The sequence below is a fragment of the Myxocyprinus asiaticus genome, chromosome 25 (assembly GCF_019703515.2).
Source record: "Myxocyprinus asiaticus isolate MX2 ecotype Aquarium Trade chromosome 25, UBuf_Myxa_2, whole genome shotgun sequence".
NCBI lineage: Eukaryota > Metazoa > Chordata > Actinopteri > Cypriniformes > Catostomidae > Myxocyprinus > Myxocyprinus asiaticus.
In genome coordinates, this window is record NC_059368.1 from 7850620 (window position 1) to 7869183 (window position 18564).

General features: G+C 38.3%; 1 protein-coding gene across 3 annotated transcripts in view; it reads left to right on the top strand.

The window, feature by feature from the left end:
- Nucleotides 1-14878, top strand: part of LOC127416046 (discoidin, CUB and LCCL domain-containing protein 1-like) — a 45103-nt gene extending 30225 nt beyond the window's left edge. For 2 of the 3 annotated variants that reach the window (XM_051655152.1, XM_051655154.1), the window contains 7 exons: nt 5620-5741; nt 5846-6002; nt 6103-6195; nt 6316-6400; nt 8768-8817; nt 9266-9385; nt 11097-14878. In XM_051655152.1, the coding sequence (XP_051511112.1) occupies nt 5620-5741; nt 5846-6002; nt 6103-6195; nt 6316-6400; nt 8768-8817; nt 9266-9385; nt 11097-11677 (1208 nt within the window). In that variant the 3' untranslated portion in view covers nt 11678-14878. Of the gene's footprint in view, nt 1-5619; nt 5742-5845; nt 6003-6102; nt 6196-6315; nt 6401-8767; nt 8818-9262; nt 9386-11096 lie in introns of all 3 variants that reach the window. The other variant, XM_051655153.1, reaches the window with a different exon arrangement.
- Nucleotides 14879-18564: the final 3686 nt, after the last annotated feature.

The window sequence follows — 18564 nt, forward strand, 5'->3', positions numbered from 1 at the left end:
AAAGAAGAATGTGAAAGTGGAGATTTATAGTAAAAAAGGACATAAATATTTATCTGTTTCTCACCTACACCTATCATATTGCTTCTGAAGATATGGATTTAACCTCTGCAGTGGTATGGATTACTTTTATGCTGACTTTATGTGCTTTTTGGAACTTCATTGTTATGGTGACCATTCACTTGCATTGTATGGACCAACAGGGCTGAGATATTCTTCGAAAAATCTTTATTTGTGTTCTGCAGAAGAAAGGAAGTCATACACATCTGGGATGGTATGAGGGTGAGTAAATGATAGAATTTTCTTTTTTGGGTGAACTATCCCTTTAACTCAGATTTTAATCCAATAGAGTTTGATGTTAGAATATTGCAAAGCTAATGGTACAATACTTAGCCTAATTAATAAAATGGAAGAAGCCAAAATGTATTCTACTGAACAACCTAAGCAAACATATCCTGCTTTTATATGACGTGCTGCATCATTTAAAATAAATAAATAAATAAAATAAAATATATATATATATATATATATATATATATATATATATATATATATATATATATTGTATTTTGTATTTTTTAAATGTAATATTTTTATTACAATACTTAGTGAGCCCTGACGCCGTACAAAGAAACTTCATTTTGGCTGGCTGTATTCGCAATCTTATTCTTTTGGTCACTACCCAAAGCTTATGACCATAGGTGAGGGTTGGAACGTACACCGACTGGTAAATTGAGAGCTTTGCCTTCAGGCTCAGTTCCTCCTTCACCACCACAGTCCAATACAGCAACCGCATAACTGCAGATGCTGCACCGATCCGCCTGTCGATCTCATGCTCCAACTTCCCCTCACTTGTGAACAAGATCCTGAGATACTTGAACTCCTCCACTTGGGGCAGCTGCTCTCTCTCCCTACCTGAAGAGAGCAATCTACTCTTTTCCGGCATTGGACTACATTGTTTAGTAGTCCACTGTAATTGTTGAGCAACCTCCAGAATGTAGATGGATCAGTGGATTGGTAGCACCCTGTGTTGGCTTTGGTCCCTAAACTCTTTTTGTTCTGGGATTAGATACCAAAACACACGCAATCATGCAAGCGACTTTCCATTGACTTGGTGCTAATTATATTTTCTATCCCTTAACTCTACCTATAAACTTAACCCTCACACAAACTATTTTGCATTTTACAATTTTCATTAAAGACTTTTAGTATGTTTATTAAGCCAGTTTGTTCCATTAATAGCTTAACAAACATCTGCTAATGTCATAGACTTTTATAAAAAATGATTGTTTTTATATAATGTTAATTATAAATAATCCCTAACCTTACCCCTAAAAGAAAGAACTTTTTAGAACTTTTATTAATCAAATTTCTAGTTGAGGATGTTCCTGAATGTCCTCAAAGGGATGATTAGATAGATTTAGCTCACTTTTTTGGACAATTTGTCCCCAGACTGTAGCCAAATATGTCGGAAATACCCGAGGATGGATCACAGCAGTCCTGTTTCCCGAGGGTATTAAGGGGTAATTATCCTTACAAAAGGTCTTTCTCGTGATTGCCTCTGGAGTTTCGAGCTTTATATACTGTGAGCACATGAGCGCAGACCCCTCCCCAACAACTTACTGGCATCTGCATCTTTTGAACAGTTTCTGGTAAAACATAAAAGCACAGAAAGGCCTTCTCTGTGTCCATTCATCACAAATCCAAACCCTCTTACAAAAGCACATTTAAATAAAGGAAGACGCCGGACATGGCGTTTATTTTGAGGCATGCTGTGTGTAATCAGCACAACAGAGCTAATTTCATACAGCTCAAGGAGGTACACCCGGCGCGAGAGAATGCTCACTTTGTCTTCTGTTCGCAATCTTTCTTTCACGATGACCCTGATTGAAACTGACCCGTTTCAGAGTGGAATCTATGTGGTGTTGGCTGCAAGGTTAAATCAGGCTGATGAAAAAGTATCTCTTTTTATATGCAGGGTCAGCACCCTATGTTTACACAATGCTTTCTACAAGCTGGATTACACTACCTGAAGTTATACAGACTTGAGTTGTGGAGTATCGCTCACTACGAGATTTCCTCAATAGTCAGCTTTAAAATATCAAACATGTTTGAAATCCTCTGACTGGATGGAATCGTAGTCTGAGAGTAAGAAGTCAGAGTCTGTACCCACCCATGATATACTATGAAATGTGAAATCTGTCAGCTCTGACAGGCCCAAAATCTGCAGACTGGAGCCGATTTGGCCCGGTTGAAAATCAGGGCTAAAATCTGTGTAAAAGTTGAGTAGTTAATCCAGCCTTAAAGGTGCTATATGTAAGATTGACAACAAGCTTCCACATTCAGAATATTGGAGAGTTGTCTGCCCCGCCCCAGACTCGAAGCACATGCAGGTTGCCAGAATGTTGACACACAAATTAGCCAACTCAGCATCTGTTTTAAAGGATTTCTGGGCTTTAATCTTCCAAAGGCATCTCCAATATTTATCCTTGTTTTACTACACCTCTGGTCATGGTGGTTTTAGACGGATGGCGAGGCTTTTTAGGTCGGTGGAATCTGTTATCTCTGATCCAGTTCGTTTGCTGGCCTCCATGGCTGAAGCACGCAGTGTTGTTTGCCTGCAAGCTTGTTCAAATCTGGCAACCCGGCGGTGTCCAAATACTGTTGGTGAGTGGGCAGTGGGCGGGATCACACAGGCCAAAACATAAACAGAAATTCCGGCCCGGAATGGAAACTTTAAAGTAGAATATACTGGCTGTAACATTGTTATCGGAGAAGACAGTATTTCAACTTAGCATGTTTCCTAATTCTCTAATGACATATTGTGGTCATTTTATGATTTAGTACAGTAAAAATATTACATATAGCACCTTTAAGAGTGCTGTTGTTATCTTTATAAACAAGAAACAAACAATGAAATACTTGCTAGTACAGTGCTAAGAGAACACCGTAAAAGAAAGCAAAAAGCCATTTAAGGCCCTGCATTGCCATGGTCTTATCACGGTTAAAGGGTTAGTTCACCCAAAAATGTGAATGTATCATTTATTCACCCTCATGCCATCCCAGATGTGTATGACTTTCTATCTTCTACAAAACTCAAACGAAGATTTTTAGAAGAATATTTCAGCTCTGTAGGTCCATACAATGCAAGTGAAAGGGTGCCAAAATTTTGAATCTCCAAAATCCACACAAGGGCAACATAAAAGTACTCCAGACGACTCTGGTGGTTAAATCCATATCTTCTGAAGCGATATGATAAGTGTAGGTGGGAAACAGATCAATATTTAAGTCCTTTTTCCTTCACTTTCTCCTTCTGTTTTTGGTGATTCACATTCTTTGTGCATATCGGCCCTTACTGGGCAGGGAGGTAAATTTATGATAAAAAATGACGTAAATATTGATCTGTTTCTCACCCACACCTATCATATCATGTCTGAACACATGGATTTAACCACTGGATTACTTTTATGCTCCCTTTATGTGGATTTTGGTGCTTTAAAATTTTGGCACCCATTCACTTGTATTGTGAGGACCCACAGAGCTAAAATAGTCTTCTTAAAAACGTCATTTGTGTTCTGCAGAAGAAAGAAAGTCATACACACCTGGGATGCCAGGAGGGTGAGTAAATCATGAGAGAATTTTCATTTTTGGGTGAACTATCCCTTTAAGGGCTGCTTTTATAAAACACTGGCAACTAAAATATAACAAAAGGCATAAATGTATTACATGTTTTGAATTAATTAAATGTTATTATTTATAATTATTTTATCATTATATATTGAATAATTTTTAATTGGGGGCCTTTCTCAGCAAATATTTATATATGATTAATTGTGATTAATTTTGTTAATTAATTGGCATGTTATGTAATTAATTCTATGAAAAATGTTAATCGATTAAATAATTATAAATGTAATATGTATAATATATAATAATTAAAATGCATTTCATTATTGTGACAGACAAGTACAGCATTGCTTAGGCCAGGGGGTTTCAAACTGGTGTCCGGGGACCCCCAGGGGGCCGCCAAGGGGCACTAGGCTGTCTGTGGAAATTTCAGAAAACAATAACTGTAAAAATAAATAAATAAATAAATAATTTTAATAACATCCTAATGAAAAAACTATTTTTTTTTTCACACACTATAAATGGGTCTTTGTACATGAAAATATATGCAGTAGATGCCTTTATACTTTAAGAAGGGGGTCCTTTGCAAAAGGACCATCATATTTGTGGTCCTTGGCATCAAAATGTTTAAAATCCCCTGCATTAAACAAAACTTGATATAGAAGGCAATATATTGTTTATTTCCATACCATTGATCAACATCATTGGCCTGCTGTCCATGTCAATCCATTTTGCATTTTAAATCGTCAGTCTTATCAGAAGGTCTTTTCTAAGCTACGCATTACCTGTACAGCTTGATTTGCACTTACTGCCCCCTGCTGAAAACATGAAGGTGATTCTTCAAGCTTAAATGGCTCCGATGATTGGAATATTATTGGAATGAGGGGGCATGAGACCTTAGCAAGTGCCTAACAAGCACCACTAGTAATTAATTTATTAATGATAGTATTCACATTAAACAAATAATATAATTATCAAGTAATGTACGTCATTACCCTAACTGATTTGTTAGAACTTGGCACATTGATATAGAATTCAGTTGATGTGTGGTGGTCACATTTGTGCGCAAATCTGTAGTTTTGCAACCGCTTTGACTGTGGCTCATCCAATCAGATTTTAGAAACCCAACTATTAGTTTTATAATTCACTTCAACTGCTTGTTTAGTTTTCTTTAGATTAATTTTCAACCACAAGAAAAGATGAGATTGTCTTTGGAAAAAGCTACTTTAAAAAGACACTTTGATTTTGCTGCTTTGATTCTTTACTCGGGACTAGCTTTGCTTCCCGACTCGCTTTATATAGTGGCATCTCTTTGAACTGTTTAAGCTTTATTTCCTTTTACAACTCTTACACACTTTCAAGTCATCACACTTCAATTTCAGAGTTTCACGCTTTGAATTGCTCTCTTATGATTGAGGTGGTGTCCTCGCGTCTTTGTGTGATGTAGTCTGTTGATGTTTGGAGGTAATAACAGGCCTTTGGGTCTCCACTCAGTTTGGTCTGTCTGTGCCTGCTAAGAACATGCCACTTGAGTCTTTCCCTCGGGAATGTGGTTTGTAGCCGAAAGAGGCTAGCCACGGTTTTCCGCTGTGATGCACATGATGAGCCGCACTCTGAACTCTTTAGTCTGCATGCTGTCACATTCCTCAACTGAATGAGCACTTACATCACTGTCCAGAGAAGAATGACCTCAGGAGCTTTTGAAGAGATAGTTCTCCCAAAAATGAAAATGATGTCATAATTTACTCACTCTTATGTCGTTCTGACTTTTTTCTTCTATGGAACACAAAATTAGATATTTAGCAGAATGTCCAAGCTGCTAGATAACTCCTTTCCATTCAAGATAGTAAGTCACATGTAAATGATGACAGAAATTTCATTTTTGGGTGAACTATCCCATTCTCAAGACAAAATGTTGATCGTATGACTAGACATTTAGTGTAGTTTTTGTTCATTACTAATACAATAGTGATAAATTATGTGTTTGTTTTATAGGTATAGTGACCTCAGGCTTAACTACTGGGGGCTTTGAATATTTTGTGAAAAGCTACAAGGTTGAGTATAAAGAGAGGAATCGCTGGCAGACATTTGTCCAGTACAACAGCTCTGAAGATGTGGTAAGACTCTTTTTATATAAGTACATTATTTTGAATCATTCCTTTTAGTTTTTCACCACCTGTTGTATTATGTTTTTAATACACAATGATTTCTTTTCTCTCAGATTTTTGAAGGAAATACAGACAGCTTTCACCAAACACGCAACACCTTCCATCCCTCCATTGTAGCACGAAGTCTTCGTGTCGTACCTCAACAATGGCACAGAATAATTGCCATAAGAGTGCAGCTATTGGGCTGCCCTTACGTTAAACCCATGGCAGGTGTGTGTGTGTGTGTGTGGAGAGAGAGACCGAGAGTCTTTCTCTTTTTTTCCATTTCTCAATAAAACTGTTCACTAAACCTAAACTTCTCTCTATGTAGTGAATACATCTTTTCAGGTGACGCAAGAGGCACTGCCTACACCGACCATTCACAATGATATGACGAAGGCAGTGGCCTCTCAGGCTGACCTCGGTACAGTTTCATCACCAGTTCACCACACACTAATCACAGTGCAAGCTGAGTTTTTACCACTTTTGTTTTGTTTTTTGTTCACTGAATCTCTGACTTTTTTTTTTTTATCTCTTTCCCCAGTTAATCTGTTGTTAATAATTGTGCCCACTGTTTTGCTTGGGGTTTTGCTTCTCATTGGAATCTGTGTGGTTAAAATACTGTACAAGTAAGTACATTTTATTACATTTTTAATATTATATTCTTCACTTTTGTAGCTTTTAATTTTTTACATTATAATGTTAAAGGTGCACTCAGTAAAATTTCCGTTTGTGTTGCGCTGTTATCAGTCAGCCATGATTTATTCTGCAAGTGAAAGCATCCAGGGGTTATTGAGATAAAGAAAATATTCTGCTGGTCATGTGATCTCTAGATGGCAGGGCTCATTAATGTTTATATGTATAATGTAGTGTATGTATTATTACTCTTCATGGGAGTGTACATCACTGTAAAAAAAAAATTCAGATCACTATTCTACTATTAATATTTCCTTCTGGTTAAAAGTTTAGCAATTTGCAAAAAATACAGAGTGCACCCTTAATCATTATATAATAACAATACTAAGAATGTTTCTAATAATATTAATATTATAATGTTCTTATAATAAGGATAACTAGATAGGTCAATGGGATTTTTCAGATATTTGATCATCCACTGTGTGAAAACTGTAAGTCGGATCATTTGTAAAAGACACAGCACACTATTCCGGAACAGTCTGAAGGTCTGTGCCGAGTTTGGTGGATGTAGCTTGAAAGCGAAATTAGTGTTAGAAATTTTGGTCTCGGTTTAGACAAAGATTGTAGAATTGCGGAATGTTTGTCAAGCCAACATAATACGTTTACACTATGGTTTCTTGAATTTTTAATGACCATTTTCACTCTATCTGTTTTGTTACTGTTGTTTTAAGACCACTAGATTATGGAGCCTGGGTAGCTCAGTGGTAAAAGACGCTGGCTACCACACCTGGAGTTCGCTAGTTCGAATCCCAGGGCGTGCTGAGTGACTCCAGCCAGGTTTCCTAAGCAACCAAATTGGCCCGGTTGCTAGGGAGGGTAGAGTCACATGGGGTAATCACATCGTAGTCGCTATAATGTGGTTCGTTCTCGGTGGGGCGCGTGGTGAGTTGAGCGCGGATGCCGCGGTGGATGGCGTGAAGCCTCCATACGTGCTAAGTCTCCGTGGAAACGCGCTCAACAAGCCACGTGATAAGATGCGCGGGTTGATGGTCTCAGACACGGAGGCAACTGGGATTCATCCACCCGGACTGAGGCGAATCACTACGCGACCAAGAGGACTTAAAGCTCACTGGGAATTGGGCATTCCAAATTGGGTAAAAATAAATAAATAAATAAAAAGACCACTAGATTACTAGTAAGGGCTTATTAAATTACTCCGTTTTGATTGGCTAATATTTTTGCATGTGAAAACTACCAGTGTATTTCACATTGTTGTTCATCAGGATGGGCCATGTTCCTAAATACTGAATAAGCATCAATAAATATAGGCGGTCATATGTTAATAAACTCATGGTTTATTAACATATGACTATTTAATTATAAAAAAGCAACGAAAATCCTGTTGTTGTTGTTGTTTTTATTATCAAGGTTCCTACGGTCATGGAAAACCTGGAAATATCAGGGAGTTGTAAAATTGTGGTATCCTAGTTTGGAAAAGTCTGGGAATTCTTAAAAAATCATGGAAAAGTCATGGAAATTTCCATAGAGAATATAAATGTTTTCTAAGTTATGCTGTTGTGTAGAGTGAAACATGCTCGCACGTCATAGTGATTTCTGATTTGTGAGTGAATCATTCTTTTGAGTCAATACATAGGTCAAAACGGTTCACAAATTGTTCTAAATGATTCAGTAGCGAATTGGTCTGAACAAAAATAATGTTTTTAAATCTCTATCCAGCAATCCCAAATGACCGAAAGGGTCATGGAATTTCATTGGTCAAAAAGAGTGGGAACCCTGTATTATATTTCCCCTTTAAAGTAGCAAGGATTAAAGCACAAGTTGGCAAGTATTTTGTTTGTTGTGTCTGACGTGTGTATGTTAACAATCACTGGAGAATAGCCGGCTTATCACAGTTTAGTTACTGTCTGTTAGAGCCATGTTATCTAACCCAACAGATACTTGTGCATGCAACAGTAATTCCCAGTCTGCTCTAATAGATATTGCAGCCACCATAGGCTGATACGAGCGAGCCCCTTGTGGCTTGTTGTGATTCCTTGGCAACACATTGCTGTGGTGTTGCAATTAATAAAGAATGGACATATTGAGGGAAGAGGGAGATAACGGAGCATTTAGGTTCAAAGATCAGTGTCCGGGGATGTGGCAGTTGCCTTAGTCCCTTGAGAGAGAGTTATGGGACTGTAGGATGGTGAGGAAATGATGACGAATGAATACAAGCCTCCTCTTGTGGTGTTTCAAGGGAATACTAGGGTTTTCTCCTAGTCTGAGAGTGATGAAGTTTCTGGAGATCCTAGATTTTGCCACCTGTGTCTCTGACGCTGGTGTTTGTCATTGTCCCACAGTAAGAAGACAAAGGGGAACACGTACGGCTCTGCAGATAAGAATCACACAGGTCAGTGAAAACACCCCCTTATTCCTTTAAAATTACCTGACTAGAAAACACTTGAAAAATTACAATTTTGTCAGTTACTCACCCTAATGTCACTCCAAACCTCTATAACTTTCTTCAAATGGCATGAGGGTGAATAAATGAAGACCACATTTTCATTTATAGGTAAACTAACTTTAACATTGCTTGCGTAATGATATAAAATGCAGAAAATCATGGACAAAACTTGACCAAATCTGGATTTTGGAATGTAATTTTTGTTTTGGAATGTCTTTTTTGCTTCCTTTAAGTCTCCACAAAGAATTTTTAGTCATAATGATGTATCCCCTCTTCCAAATACACTCATGTTCGGCTGTTTCAGACATGTATAATTTAAGGCTCAGCAGCTTGACTAGCACAGGGATAAAACCAATCTTTCACAGCCTGACAGTTTAATGATTCTCATTTACAGGCTGTTGGAGACAGATAAAGCAGCCCTTTGCCAGACACCAGTCCACAGAGTTCACCATTAAATACACCTCTGAGAAAGACCCCATCCACAAGCTGGACCTGGTAACCAGCGTCATGGCAGGTAGAGATTGAATTCAAAGCACTTTTTTAATCTAATTTCTTACACCTTCTTTCACTGTATATCATTCAGGTGCGATATGACAAGTTTTTTTTCTGTCCTTACTGATATTGAAAATGCTGCTCCAAGTGAAAAAATCACAGCCAATCAGAACATATTTGATGTTTAATAGAGCGCAACAGTACCCGCCCACATTTTCAGCTGTCTTCGTTCCGGAAGTATTATTCCCTTTAATCTTTTCCATAGGGATTTCATAGAATCTTTCATAAAAGGGTTCTAAGCCATGAATCAAAGGTGAACCATTGCACCATTAAGGCCCAGGTATACTTCGTTTTTCTACGTTCTGGATTGGATCGCGCCCAGTCGACCACGTTGTCTTTCAAAGTATACTTTTCCCTTTACAAACTTTAAGCAAAAAAGTATTTGAAAATCAGACAAAATGATAGAGATACATTAGTCTGGGAAGTGTTACAAAGCTATTTCAAAGGCTTTGGGACTCCAAAGAACCACAGTGTGAGCCATTAGCTCCAAATGGAGAAAACTTGGCACAGTAGTGAACCTTCCCAGAAGTGGCAGACCTTCCAAAATTCCTCCAAGAGCATAGCGATGACTTATCCAGGAAGTCGCAAAAAACAACAACCAAGGAACTGCAGACCTCTCTTGCATCGGTAAAGGTCACTGTTCATGACTCCACTATCAGAAAGACATTGGCCAAAAATGCCATTCATGGAAGAGTGGCGGGACGAAAACCTCTATTAACCCAGAAGAACATTAAGGCTCATCTAAATTTTGCCAAAACACACCTTGATGATCCTCAAACCATTTGGGAGAATGTTCTGTGGACTGATGAGCTGAAAGTGGAACTGTTTGGAAGACGGGGTCCCGTTACATCTGGCATAAATCAAACACAGAATTCCACAAAAAGAACATCATACATACGGTCAAGCATGGTGGTGGTAGTGTGATGGTGTGGGGATGCTTTGCTGCTTCAGGTCCAGGGCGACTTGCAATAATTGAGGGAAACATGAATTCTGCTCTCTACCAGAAAATCCTAAAGGAGAACATCCGGTCATCAGTCTGTGAGTCAAGCGCAACTGGATTATGCAGCAAGACAGTGATCCAAAGCATAGGAGTAAGTCCACGTCTGAAAGGCTCAAAAGAAGATAAATTAAAGTTTTGGAGTCGCCTACTCAAAGTCCTGACTTGAACCCGATTGAGATGTTGTGGCAGGACCTTAAACAGGCAGTTCATGCTCAAAAACCCTCCAGTGTGGCTGAACTAAAGCAGTTCTGCAAAGAAGAATGTGCCAGAATTCCACCACAGTGTTGTGAAAGACTGATCTCCAGTTATCGGAAGCGTATGGTTGTAGTTGTTGCTGTTAAAGATGGCACAACCAGCTATTAAGTTTAAGGGGGCAATTCGTTTTTCACATGGGTGATATAGGTGTTGGATAACTTTTTTGCTTCAATAAAAATATATATATATAGACAACTGTATTTTGTGTTTGCTCAGGTTGCCTTTGTTTTGTTATGTCGTTTGAAGATCTAAAACAATTTAGTATTAAAAATACACAAAAATAGAAGAAATCAGAAAAGGGGGCAAATACTTTTTTCACAACACTGTACTTATTAAGGTCTGGGGACATGATTAATTCATATAATTTTTATTTTAAAATTGTATTGCTTCTAAACTGAATCTCCCTTTTCTTTTTCAGCCGAGTACCAGCAGCCACTTATGCTCGGTACGGACACTGTGTCTAGAAAAGGCTCGACGTTTAGGCCAATGGACACTGATGCCAAAGACAAGGACAATGAGGCTACCTCTCACTACGACCATCTGCAGACAGGGATTCAGTACGCCTTGCCACTGACCAATCAGGAGCCAGAGTACGCCACGCCCATCATAGAGCGCCACGCCTTCCACAAAGATCCCTTCCATCCAGATCCCAGCTACAGCGTTCCAGGGGTGGTACTAAACAAAAGCCCGTCTTTTCGAGTGGTGGAAGGCAGTAATTCTAGGAAAGTTGTGGGAGGGCTGGCTGGGGGCTACCAGATGCCCCAGGTCAAAAGAGACAGAGGGAATCACAAAGAGGACATCTATGACAGCCCTAAAATCCGGAAGCTTGTCATGCAGAACGGGAGTTGTTCAGAGTACCAGAGACCCCAGATAAAAGCCCCAGTGCAGGAGTGCTATTCGATTCCAAGAGATTGCATCAGATTGCCACTCTCTGGACCCAGACCGGACCCAGAGGGCAGTAGATCAGACCCAGAGGGAAGCAGCTCAGACGGAACCTGAGCAGAACCATACTGTGATTTGCCTGATTGACCTGATTGAACAAATTCACCTCCAGACTCCTCTGTTAATTTATTTGTGTGTTTAGGGAGATTACATTGTTTTGTACCTTTTGCAGTAAAGGCAGTATGGGATGTTTTTAAAGGAATGTTCCAGTTTCAATACAAGTTAAGCTCAATTGACAGCATTTGTGGCATAATTTTGACTACCACAAAAAAAATTAAAAAGAAATACAAATATTTTTTTATAAAAAAAATTTTTATAAAAAAAAAAAAAAAAAGAAAAAAAAAGAAACTTGCAGTTACAATAAGGCACTTACAGTGGAAGTGAATGGGGCCAGTCCGTAAACATTACAATACACACTGTTTCAAAAGGATAGCCACAAGACGGTGGGAATTTTTTTATTTATGGAATGGACCCATTCACTTCCATTTTAAATTGCCTTACTATGACCATATTTTTTTGCTTCTCCATTTAAAAAAAAAACAAAAAACAAATTGTAATCAACAATATCCTGTCGATTAACTTGTATTGAACCTGGAACTTTCCTTTAAGCATTACTTTCTCTGCACAAAATAACAGATGCTGTCAGTTTATGTATTTAACTGTTTTGTATATACTGTACGATGAAATATCTGAAAGAACCTTTGATTTTCTTTTAAACTTTTTCTTATGTTCATTTTGAGGGAGTGTTTTTATAATTTCATTCTCTACTCTGAGACAAACTGTGAATGTGAGCTAGATTTTCCTGTATTTTACAATGAGACCACCATCTCCATGTTCTCAGATTCTCTGAATGTCCAGAAGAATCAATAGATTGAGATCCACAGGCAGACAATGAGAATGTCCTCCAGAAGCATTTATGAAGCAGATATCCCTCTCCCCTGGTGCATGTTGGGAGATGTTTGGACCTTCGTGGATGGAGGAACTCAACTGTGCAGTTACATTTCTGTGCCTCTTCTAAAAGGTGTTGTAGGCCATGTCCTCAGTAATACGTTTTAGTTTGAAAAAGCTGTAGTTTCAAGTTTACGCCACTCGTTTTAAAAAAAAAAAATTCATAATTTTTGTTTGAGAACACATTGATTTTGCTACGTTTACACCTGTCATCTACACAGGAACAGCGTTTTCCTCCGATGAAAATGTTTCCGAAAATCCTCTCCATTACCGCATACTTTGGAAAATGTTGACATTAGGAAACTGAAACCGTAGTTCATACGAGAAAACAAATTAGTGTGGATGTCGCCTAATCCGTTTAAGTCTGAAACCTCAGTTTTCAGTTTCCTATCGTCATCATTTTCCAAAGTACATGGTTATAAAGAGCGTTTTCAAAAGTCCCCCTTTTTTTTTTTTTTGGTGGAGGAAAACGCTGTTCCAATGTGAATGACAGGCGTAAATAAATGTTTTTAAGTGAAAACGGATTATTGTGGACGTGGACTTAAAGGAATATTCTGGGTTCAATACAGCCTTATGGCATAATGTTGATTACCACAAATAGAACTTTTGACTCGTCCCTCATTTTCTTTAAAAAAATATATATAAAATCGAGATTACAGTGAGGCATTTACAGTAGAAGTGAATGGGGCCAATACGTAAACGTTAAAACACTCACTGTTTCATAAGTATAGCCACAAGATGTAAACAATATGTGTTAACATGATTTTAGTGTGATAAAATCACTTGCTAACCTTTTCTGTGTAAAAGTATATCCAGTTTTACAACTTTGTTGCCATAACGACGTAATGTTGTAAATCCTAAAAACGCTGAATTATTATTTTTTTCTTCCCCTATTTGGAATGCCCAATTCCCAATGCACTCTAAGTCCTCGTGGTGGCGTAGTGATTCGCCTCAATCTGGGTGTCGGAGGACGAATCTCAGTTGCCTCCAAGTCTGAGACCGTCAGTCTGCGCATCTTATCATGTGACTTGAGCGCGTTACCGTGGAGACGTAGCGTGTGTGGAGGCTCACGCTATTCTCCGCGGCATACACGCATAACTCACCACGCGCCCCACTGAGAGCGAGAACCGCATTATAGTGACCACGAGGAGGTTATCCCATGTGACTCTACCCTCCCTAGCAACTGGGCCAATTTGGTTGCTTAGGAGACCTAAGCACGCCCTGGATTCGAACTCACGACTCCAGGGCTGGTAGTCGGTGTCAGTACTCACTGAGCTACCCAGGCCCCCCAAGTTTTAACAGCAAAATTAATGTGTGCTTTTATAAAATTAGAAGCTTCACATGTCTGCCTTTAAACCCTTCAAAAACTGGCCCCATTCACTTCCAATGCAAGTACTGTAACCTCGATTGTTTTTTAATTTTTTTAAAATTTTTTTTTAAAGAAATAATTTTTTGTCGTCATCAACATTGTCACAAATGCTGTCAATTGAACTTGTATTGAACCTGGAATATTCCTTTAATTGTATCCATGTGCCGCCACAATCTGTGTCAGCTTTATTTCTGCAAACAGAACAGTAAAATGGGTGAAAATGTTTCACGTTGCCTAACACTGTATCTAACACTGTAAGCAAGCATTGCGACATGACAAAACTTGGTCAACGAAGCTGGCTACACTGTAAGGAGCCATTGAGACCAAATCAGTTCTTGCTCTTAAAAAAAGTTAGATGCAGCCAAAATAAAAAACTTTAGCTGCTTGCAGTATAGACAGATTTGTTGATTTTAATGGAAGCTATCTAGTTTTGTCCAGTATCAACAAGTTTAGATTGGCGTAAGGGTTTTTTGTCTACTTTAGATTCTGCTGTAAAGTCATTGTCATCCCTTGATGTCACGGTTTAGGACATCCTTTGTTCCTTGTTCAAGTGGACAATTAAGTTACTACAAGCAATATCAGACTGAAATGTATTATTTGGTCCTGTTTTGTTCATTACTTTTTTTATTATTAAGGATAGGATTTTACAGATGTACAGTTTTGAAGTTAAAAAGCAAGACTATAGAAATGTTACGTGTGCTGACTATTATATTTTAAAGCATCTTAAAGATCTGCGAATTTGCTGCTGTATTTGGGGGACAATCCCTGTTAAAGATTACTGACTGGTCTTAATTTCTGTGAAATGTTTTGGGGATTTGCTTGGTGGACTGATGGTTAATATTTGATATGCCAATGCTGGTGTGTTGAAGTGCTGTGCCACTGAGAATCTCAGTGCTGTGTTTATGCTTGTCTTAACCCTGATTAAAGCACCAGTAGTTGAACCTGCCCTGTGAACGTCTCCTCGCTTTAAAGAAATGTGCATGTCTTGGCAGAACCAGAGGGAATGGGGGTGGATCTGCATGAAGGGATTATGTAAGTTTTCGGTGGAAGCAGGATGACACATGAGAGGTGTCCCAGAAAGTCCCTGTGTGTGAGGGGAGGTGAATGGGGGCAGAGTGAATGGAATGTGACAGTGGGGTGTTAGTCATGGGGTAACAGCTGATAGTGACCCCCTTCCAAATCTACTGTGCAGGCCAGGCTAATGGACCAGTCGTTCATCCATCAGACCAGCTAAAGGCCATCTTAGGATGGTTTAAGATTAACTTTCAGCGGGCTAATACGTTAATAATTAACAACAAATATTGTCACTGTATAATGTTAAACAGATGATTAGTTGCATATTCATATTGAAATGTCATTGTATATATTTTCATATTCATATTTGAATGTAGCCTACATACAGTATCCGTTAAGCATTAAAAGTTCCCTAATAGTCTATTTTATGTGTGTTAAAGGAATAGTTCACCCAAAAATGAAAATTCTCTCATTTACTCACCCTCAAGCCATCCCAGATGTGTAAGACTTTTTCCTTTGGCTTAACACAAATTAAGATTTGTATAAGTATTTCTCAGCTCTTTTGGTCCATACAATGCAAGTGAATGGGTGCCAAAATTTTGAAGCTACAAAAATCAGCATAAAAGTAATCCATAAGTCTCCAGTGGTTAAATCAATGTCTTTAGAAGTGATATGATAGATGTGGGTGAGAAACAGATCACTTTCATATTCTTCTTGTGTTTTTGATGATTCACATTCTTCATGCATACCGCCCCCTACTGGACAGGGAGAAGAAATTCAAGCAAAAAAGTACTTAATGTATCTATTTCTCACCCACACCTATCATATCACATCTGTAAATATGGATTAAATCACTTGAGTGGTATGGATTACTTTTATGCTGCCTTTACGTGCTTTTTGGAGCGTCAACATTTTGGCACCCATTCACTTGCATTGTATGGACCTGCAGAGCTGAAATCTTCTTTCGGCTGCTCCCTTTAGAGGTCGCCACAGCAGACCATTCGTGATCCGCATATTTGACTTGGCACAGGTTTTATGCCGGATGCCCTTCCTGATGCAACCCCCAGTGGCTGGGGGAATTTCACTCACACCTATGGGGCAATTTAGAGTCTCCAATTCACTTAACCTGCATGTTTTTGGAAACCGGTGCACCCGGAAGAAACCCACGTGAACACGGAGAGAACATGCAAACTCCACACAGAAAGGCCCATGATTATTTTTATTGCCTGTTTTTTGTTTCTGGTATCGAGATATGTAAAAACTTCTGAAACGAGCGATTCAGATGAAGAAAAACCACCATTTTAGTTTTTTTGGGAGTAAAAATACATTTCAGGCTCAACTTGTGTTGTTGTTGGCTGTCATAACTCAGAGTAGTTAATGATATCACCGTAACTAAGCTCGGACCATCTACACACTCAGGTGAGGCACTGTCAATAAAAAACGGTCATCTGAACTCTGTGAAGTAACGGCACTATACAGCCACATATTTTTTGTTTTTGTTTTTGACCATTTTGCAATGTGACACTCTAAACATCACATTACACGCTAAGAATATATGGTGATGGGAGTGAAAACATTGGAGACTGGAAACTGAAAACAGTCAAATCATGGAACACTTCCAAGTTCAGAAAAAAGGTGGATTGACCTGTTTTATGTGACGTCACTGTATGACCGCGCCGCCATGATTGTGACCAAATTTCATATACCTTCAATGTGCTGCACTGTGGGATGCAACAAAAACCTTCTTCAGGAGTTAAAACAAGCTCTTACATTCACGCATACAGGATCATCACACGTCACAATCATATGTTTTTAATACTGTGACTAAATCAGACCAGAAAACAACAAAAACATTTGTAACTTCTGAATGAGAGATGTTTACGGTGATGTGCCGGTGGGCATGTGTACTCGCCGGTCACACATCAGACCCGCTGCCGAACGGATATTAATCGTGGATAAAATATCTTTAAATGTTCACGAAAGTTCAATTTGGCAACATTTGTGCTGACCTCTATGAGCTTTTCCTTGGACTTGGCACGGATCAAAAGGAATTTTTGATGTTTTATTTGATTTAGTTTATCGGGTATTTTTCAATTCACCGCCATTGTTTCCTTCCGCTGACGGTCACAAATATGGCGGCTGCGTTAAAAAAAAAAGTGACGTCACTGAAACAGGTCAATTGACAACCGTCAAACTGACCACGGGCCACTGCCTTTAAATGTTAAAAAAAATTTTTTTATAGAGAATAGTGCTAGCTGTCACATATTCAGGTGTAATATTTCATTGCACATATTTCATTTATATTTTTCAGGGAATAGGGACATTTTTTTCTGCTTTTCATTTATTTTATAAGTCGATTACAACACCTTTAAATAGCAAATCTTACAATAACTAGGCTTAGCTTATGAATATTAATAAAGTCAGTGCAGCCTGCAGTCACTTGCCCTAATTAATATTCATGATTGTAGGACTCCTTAATACGATTCGTCAGCTGTTTCACACCCATTTACCAACGTCTCCCCTTTAGCCAATCTGTTTGGCGTAGTCTCTGGCGAATGTCACATTACCTAATTATCATTAATGATTCATAGTAAAATTCTAGTTTGTTCTGGGCACTGCTGAGTTGTCATCTCTCTGTGTGCACATAAAGTCCAGTAATGACCTTTTACTCCGTCTACATGTAAGCTGACAGAATTCTTATTTCTGAGTGGATTTAAACTAAATGGAGCGTGTTCGTGTTGGGTCATGCAATGTAAGTGAATGATGACCAGAACTTTGAAGGTCCAAAAAGCATGTGGTTTAATCCATGTCTTCAGATGTCATTTTGATATGATAGATGCGGGTGAGAAACAGATAAATATTTAAGTCTTTTTTTTTTTTTACTATATCTCTCCACTTTCACTTCCACATTCTTATGTTTTTGGGCAATTCACATTCTTCGTGCATATCGCCACCTACTGGTCAAATGTGGAGATTTATAGAAAAAAAGGACTTAAATATTGATCTGTTTTCACCCACAACAATTATATTGGATTTAACCATGCAAGTCATATGAATTACTTTTATGTTGCCTTTATAGGCTTTTTGGAGCTTCAAAGTTCTTGCCACCATTCACTTCCATTGTATGGACCAACACAGCAGAGATATTCTTCTAAATAAAATTGTGATTTCTAGGCCTGGAAAAGTCATGAAAATGTATTTAAAAATCTTACAAAGTCATGGAAATGTCAGTGAACTTTCCAGTTATGATCAGCTCTAAAATATTTCTTCAGCTAGAAATTGCTGATTGAAAGTGTGATCACTAAAAATGTGCCTTTTTAAAATAAAAAAATAAAAAAAATAATATATATATCCTTATTTCAGGAATCATGAACGACTGGAAAAGTCATGAGAGAGAGAAAAAAAAAAAAAAATGGGGAAAGTCATGGAAGTTTACTGGTTAAAAAGAGCTGGATTCGAGCCCTTTCAAATTCTGTCATCATTTACTCACCCTTGTTCCAGAACCATAATATGATTTTATTTCCATTCTTTGCAATGGCATATAAAAACGACCAGTACATTATTCAACATTTCTTTCGTTTTCTACGGAGTAAAGAAAGTTGTACAAGTTTAA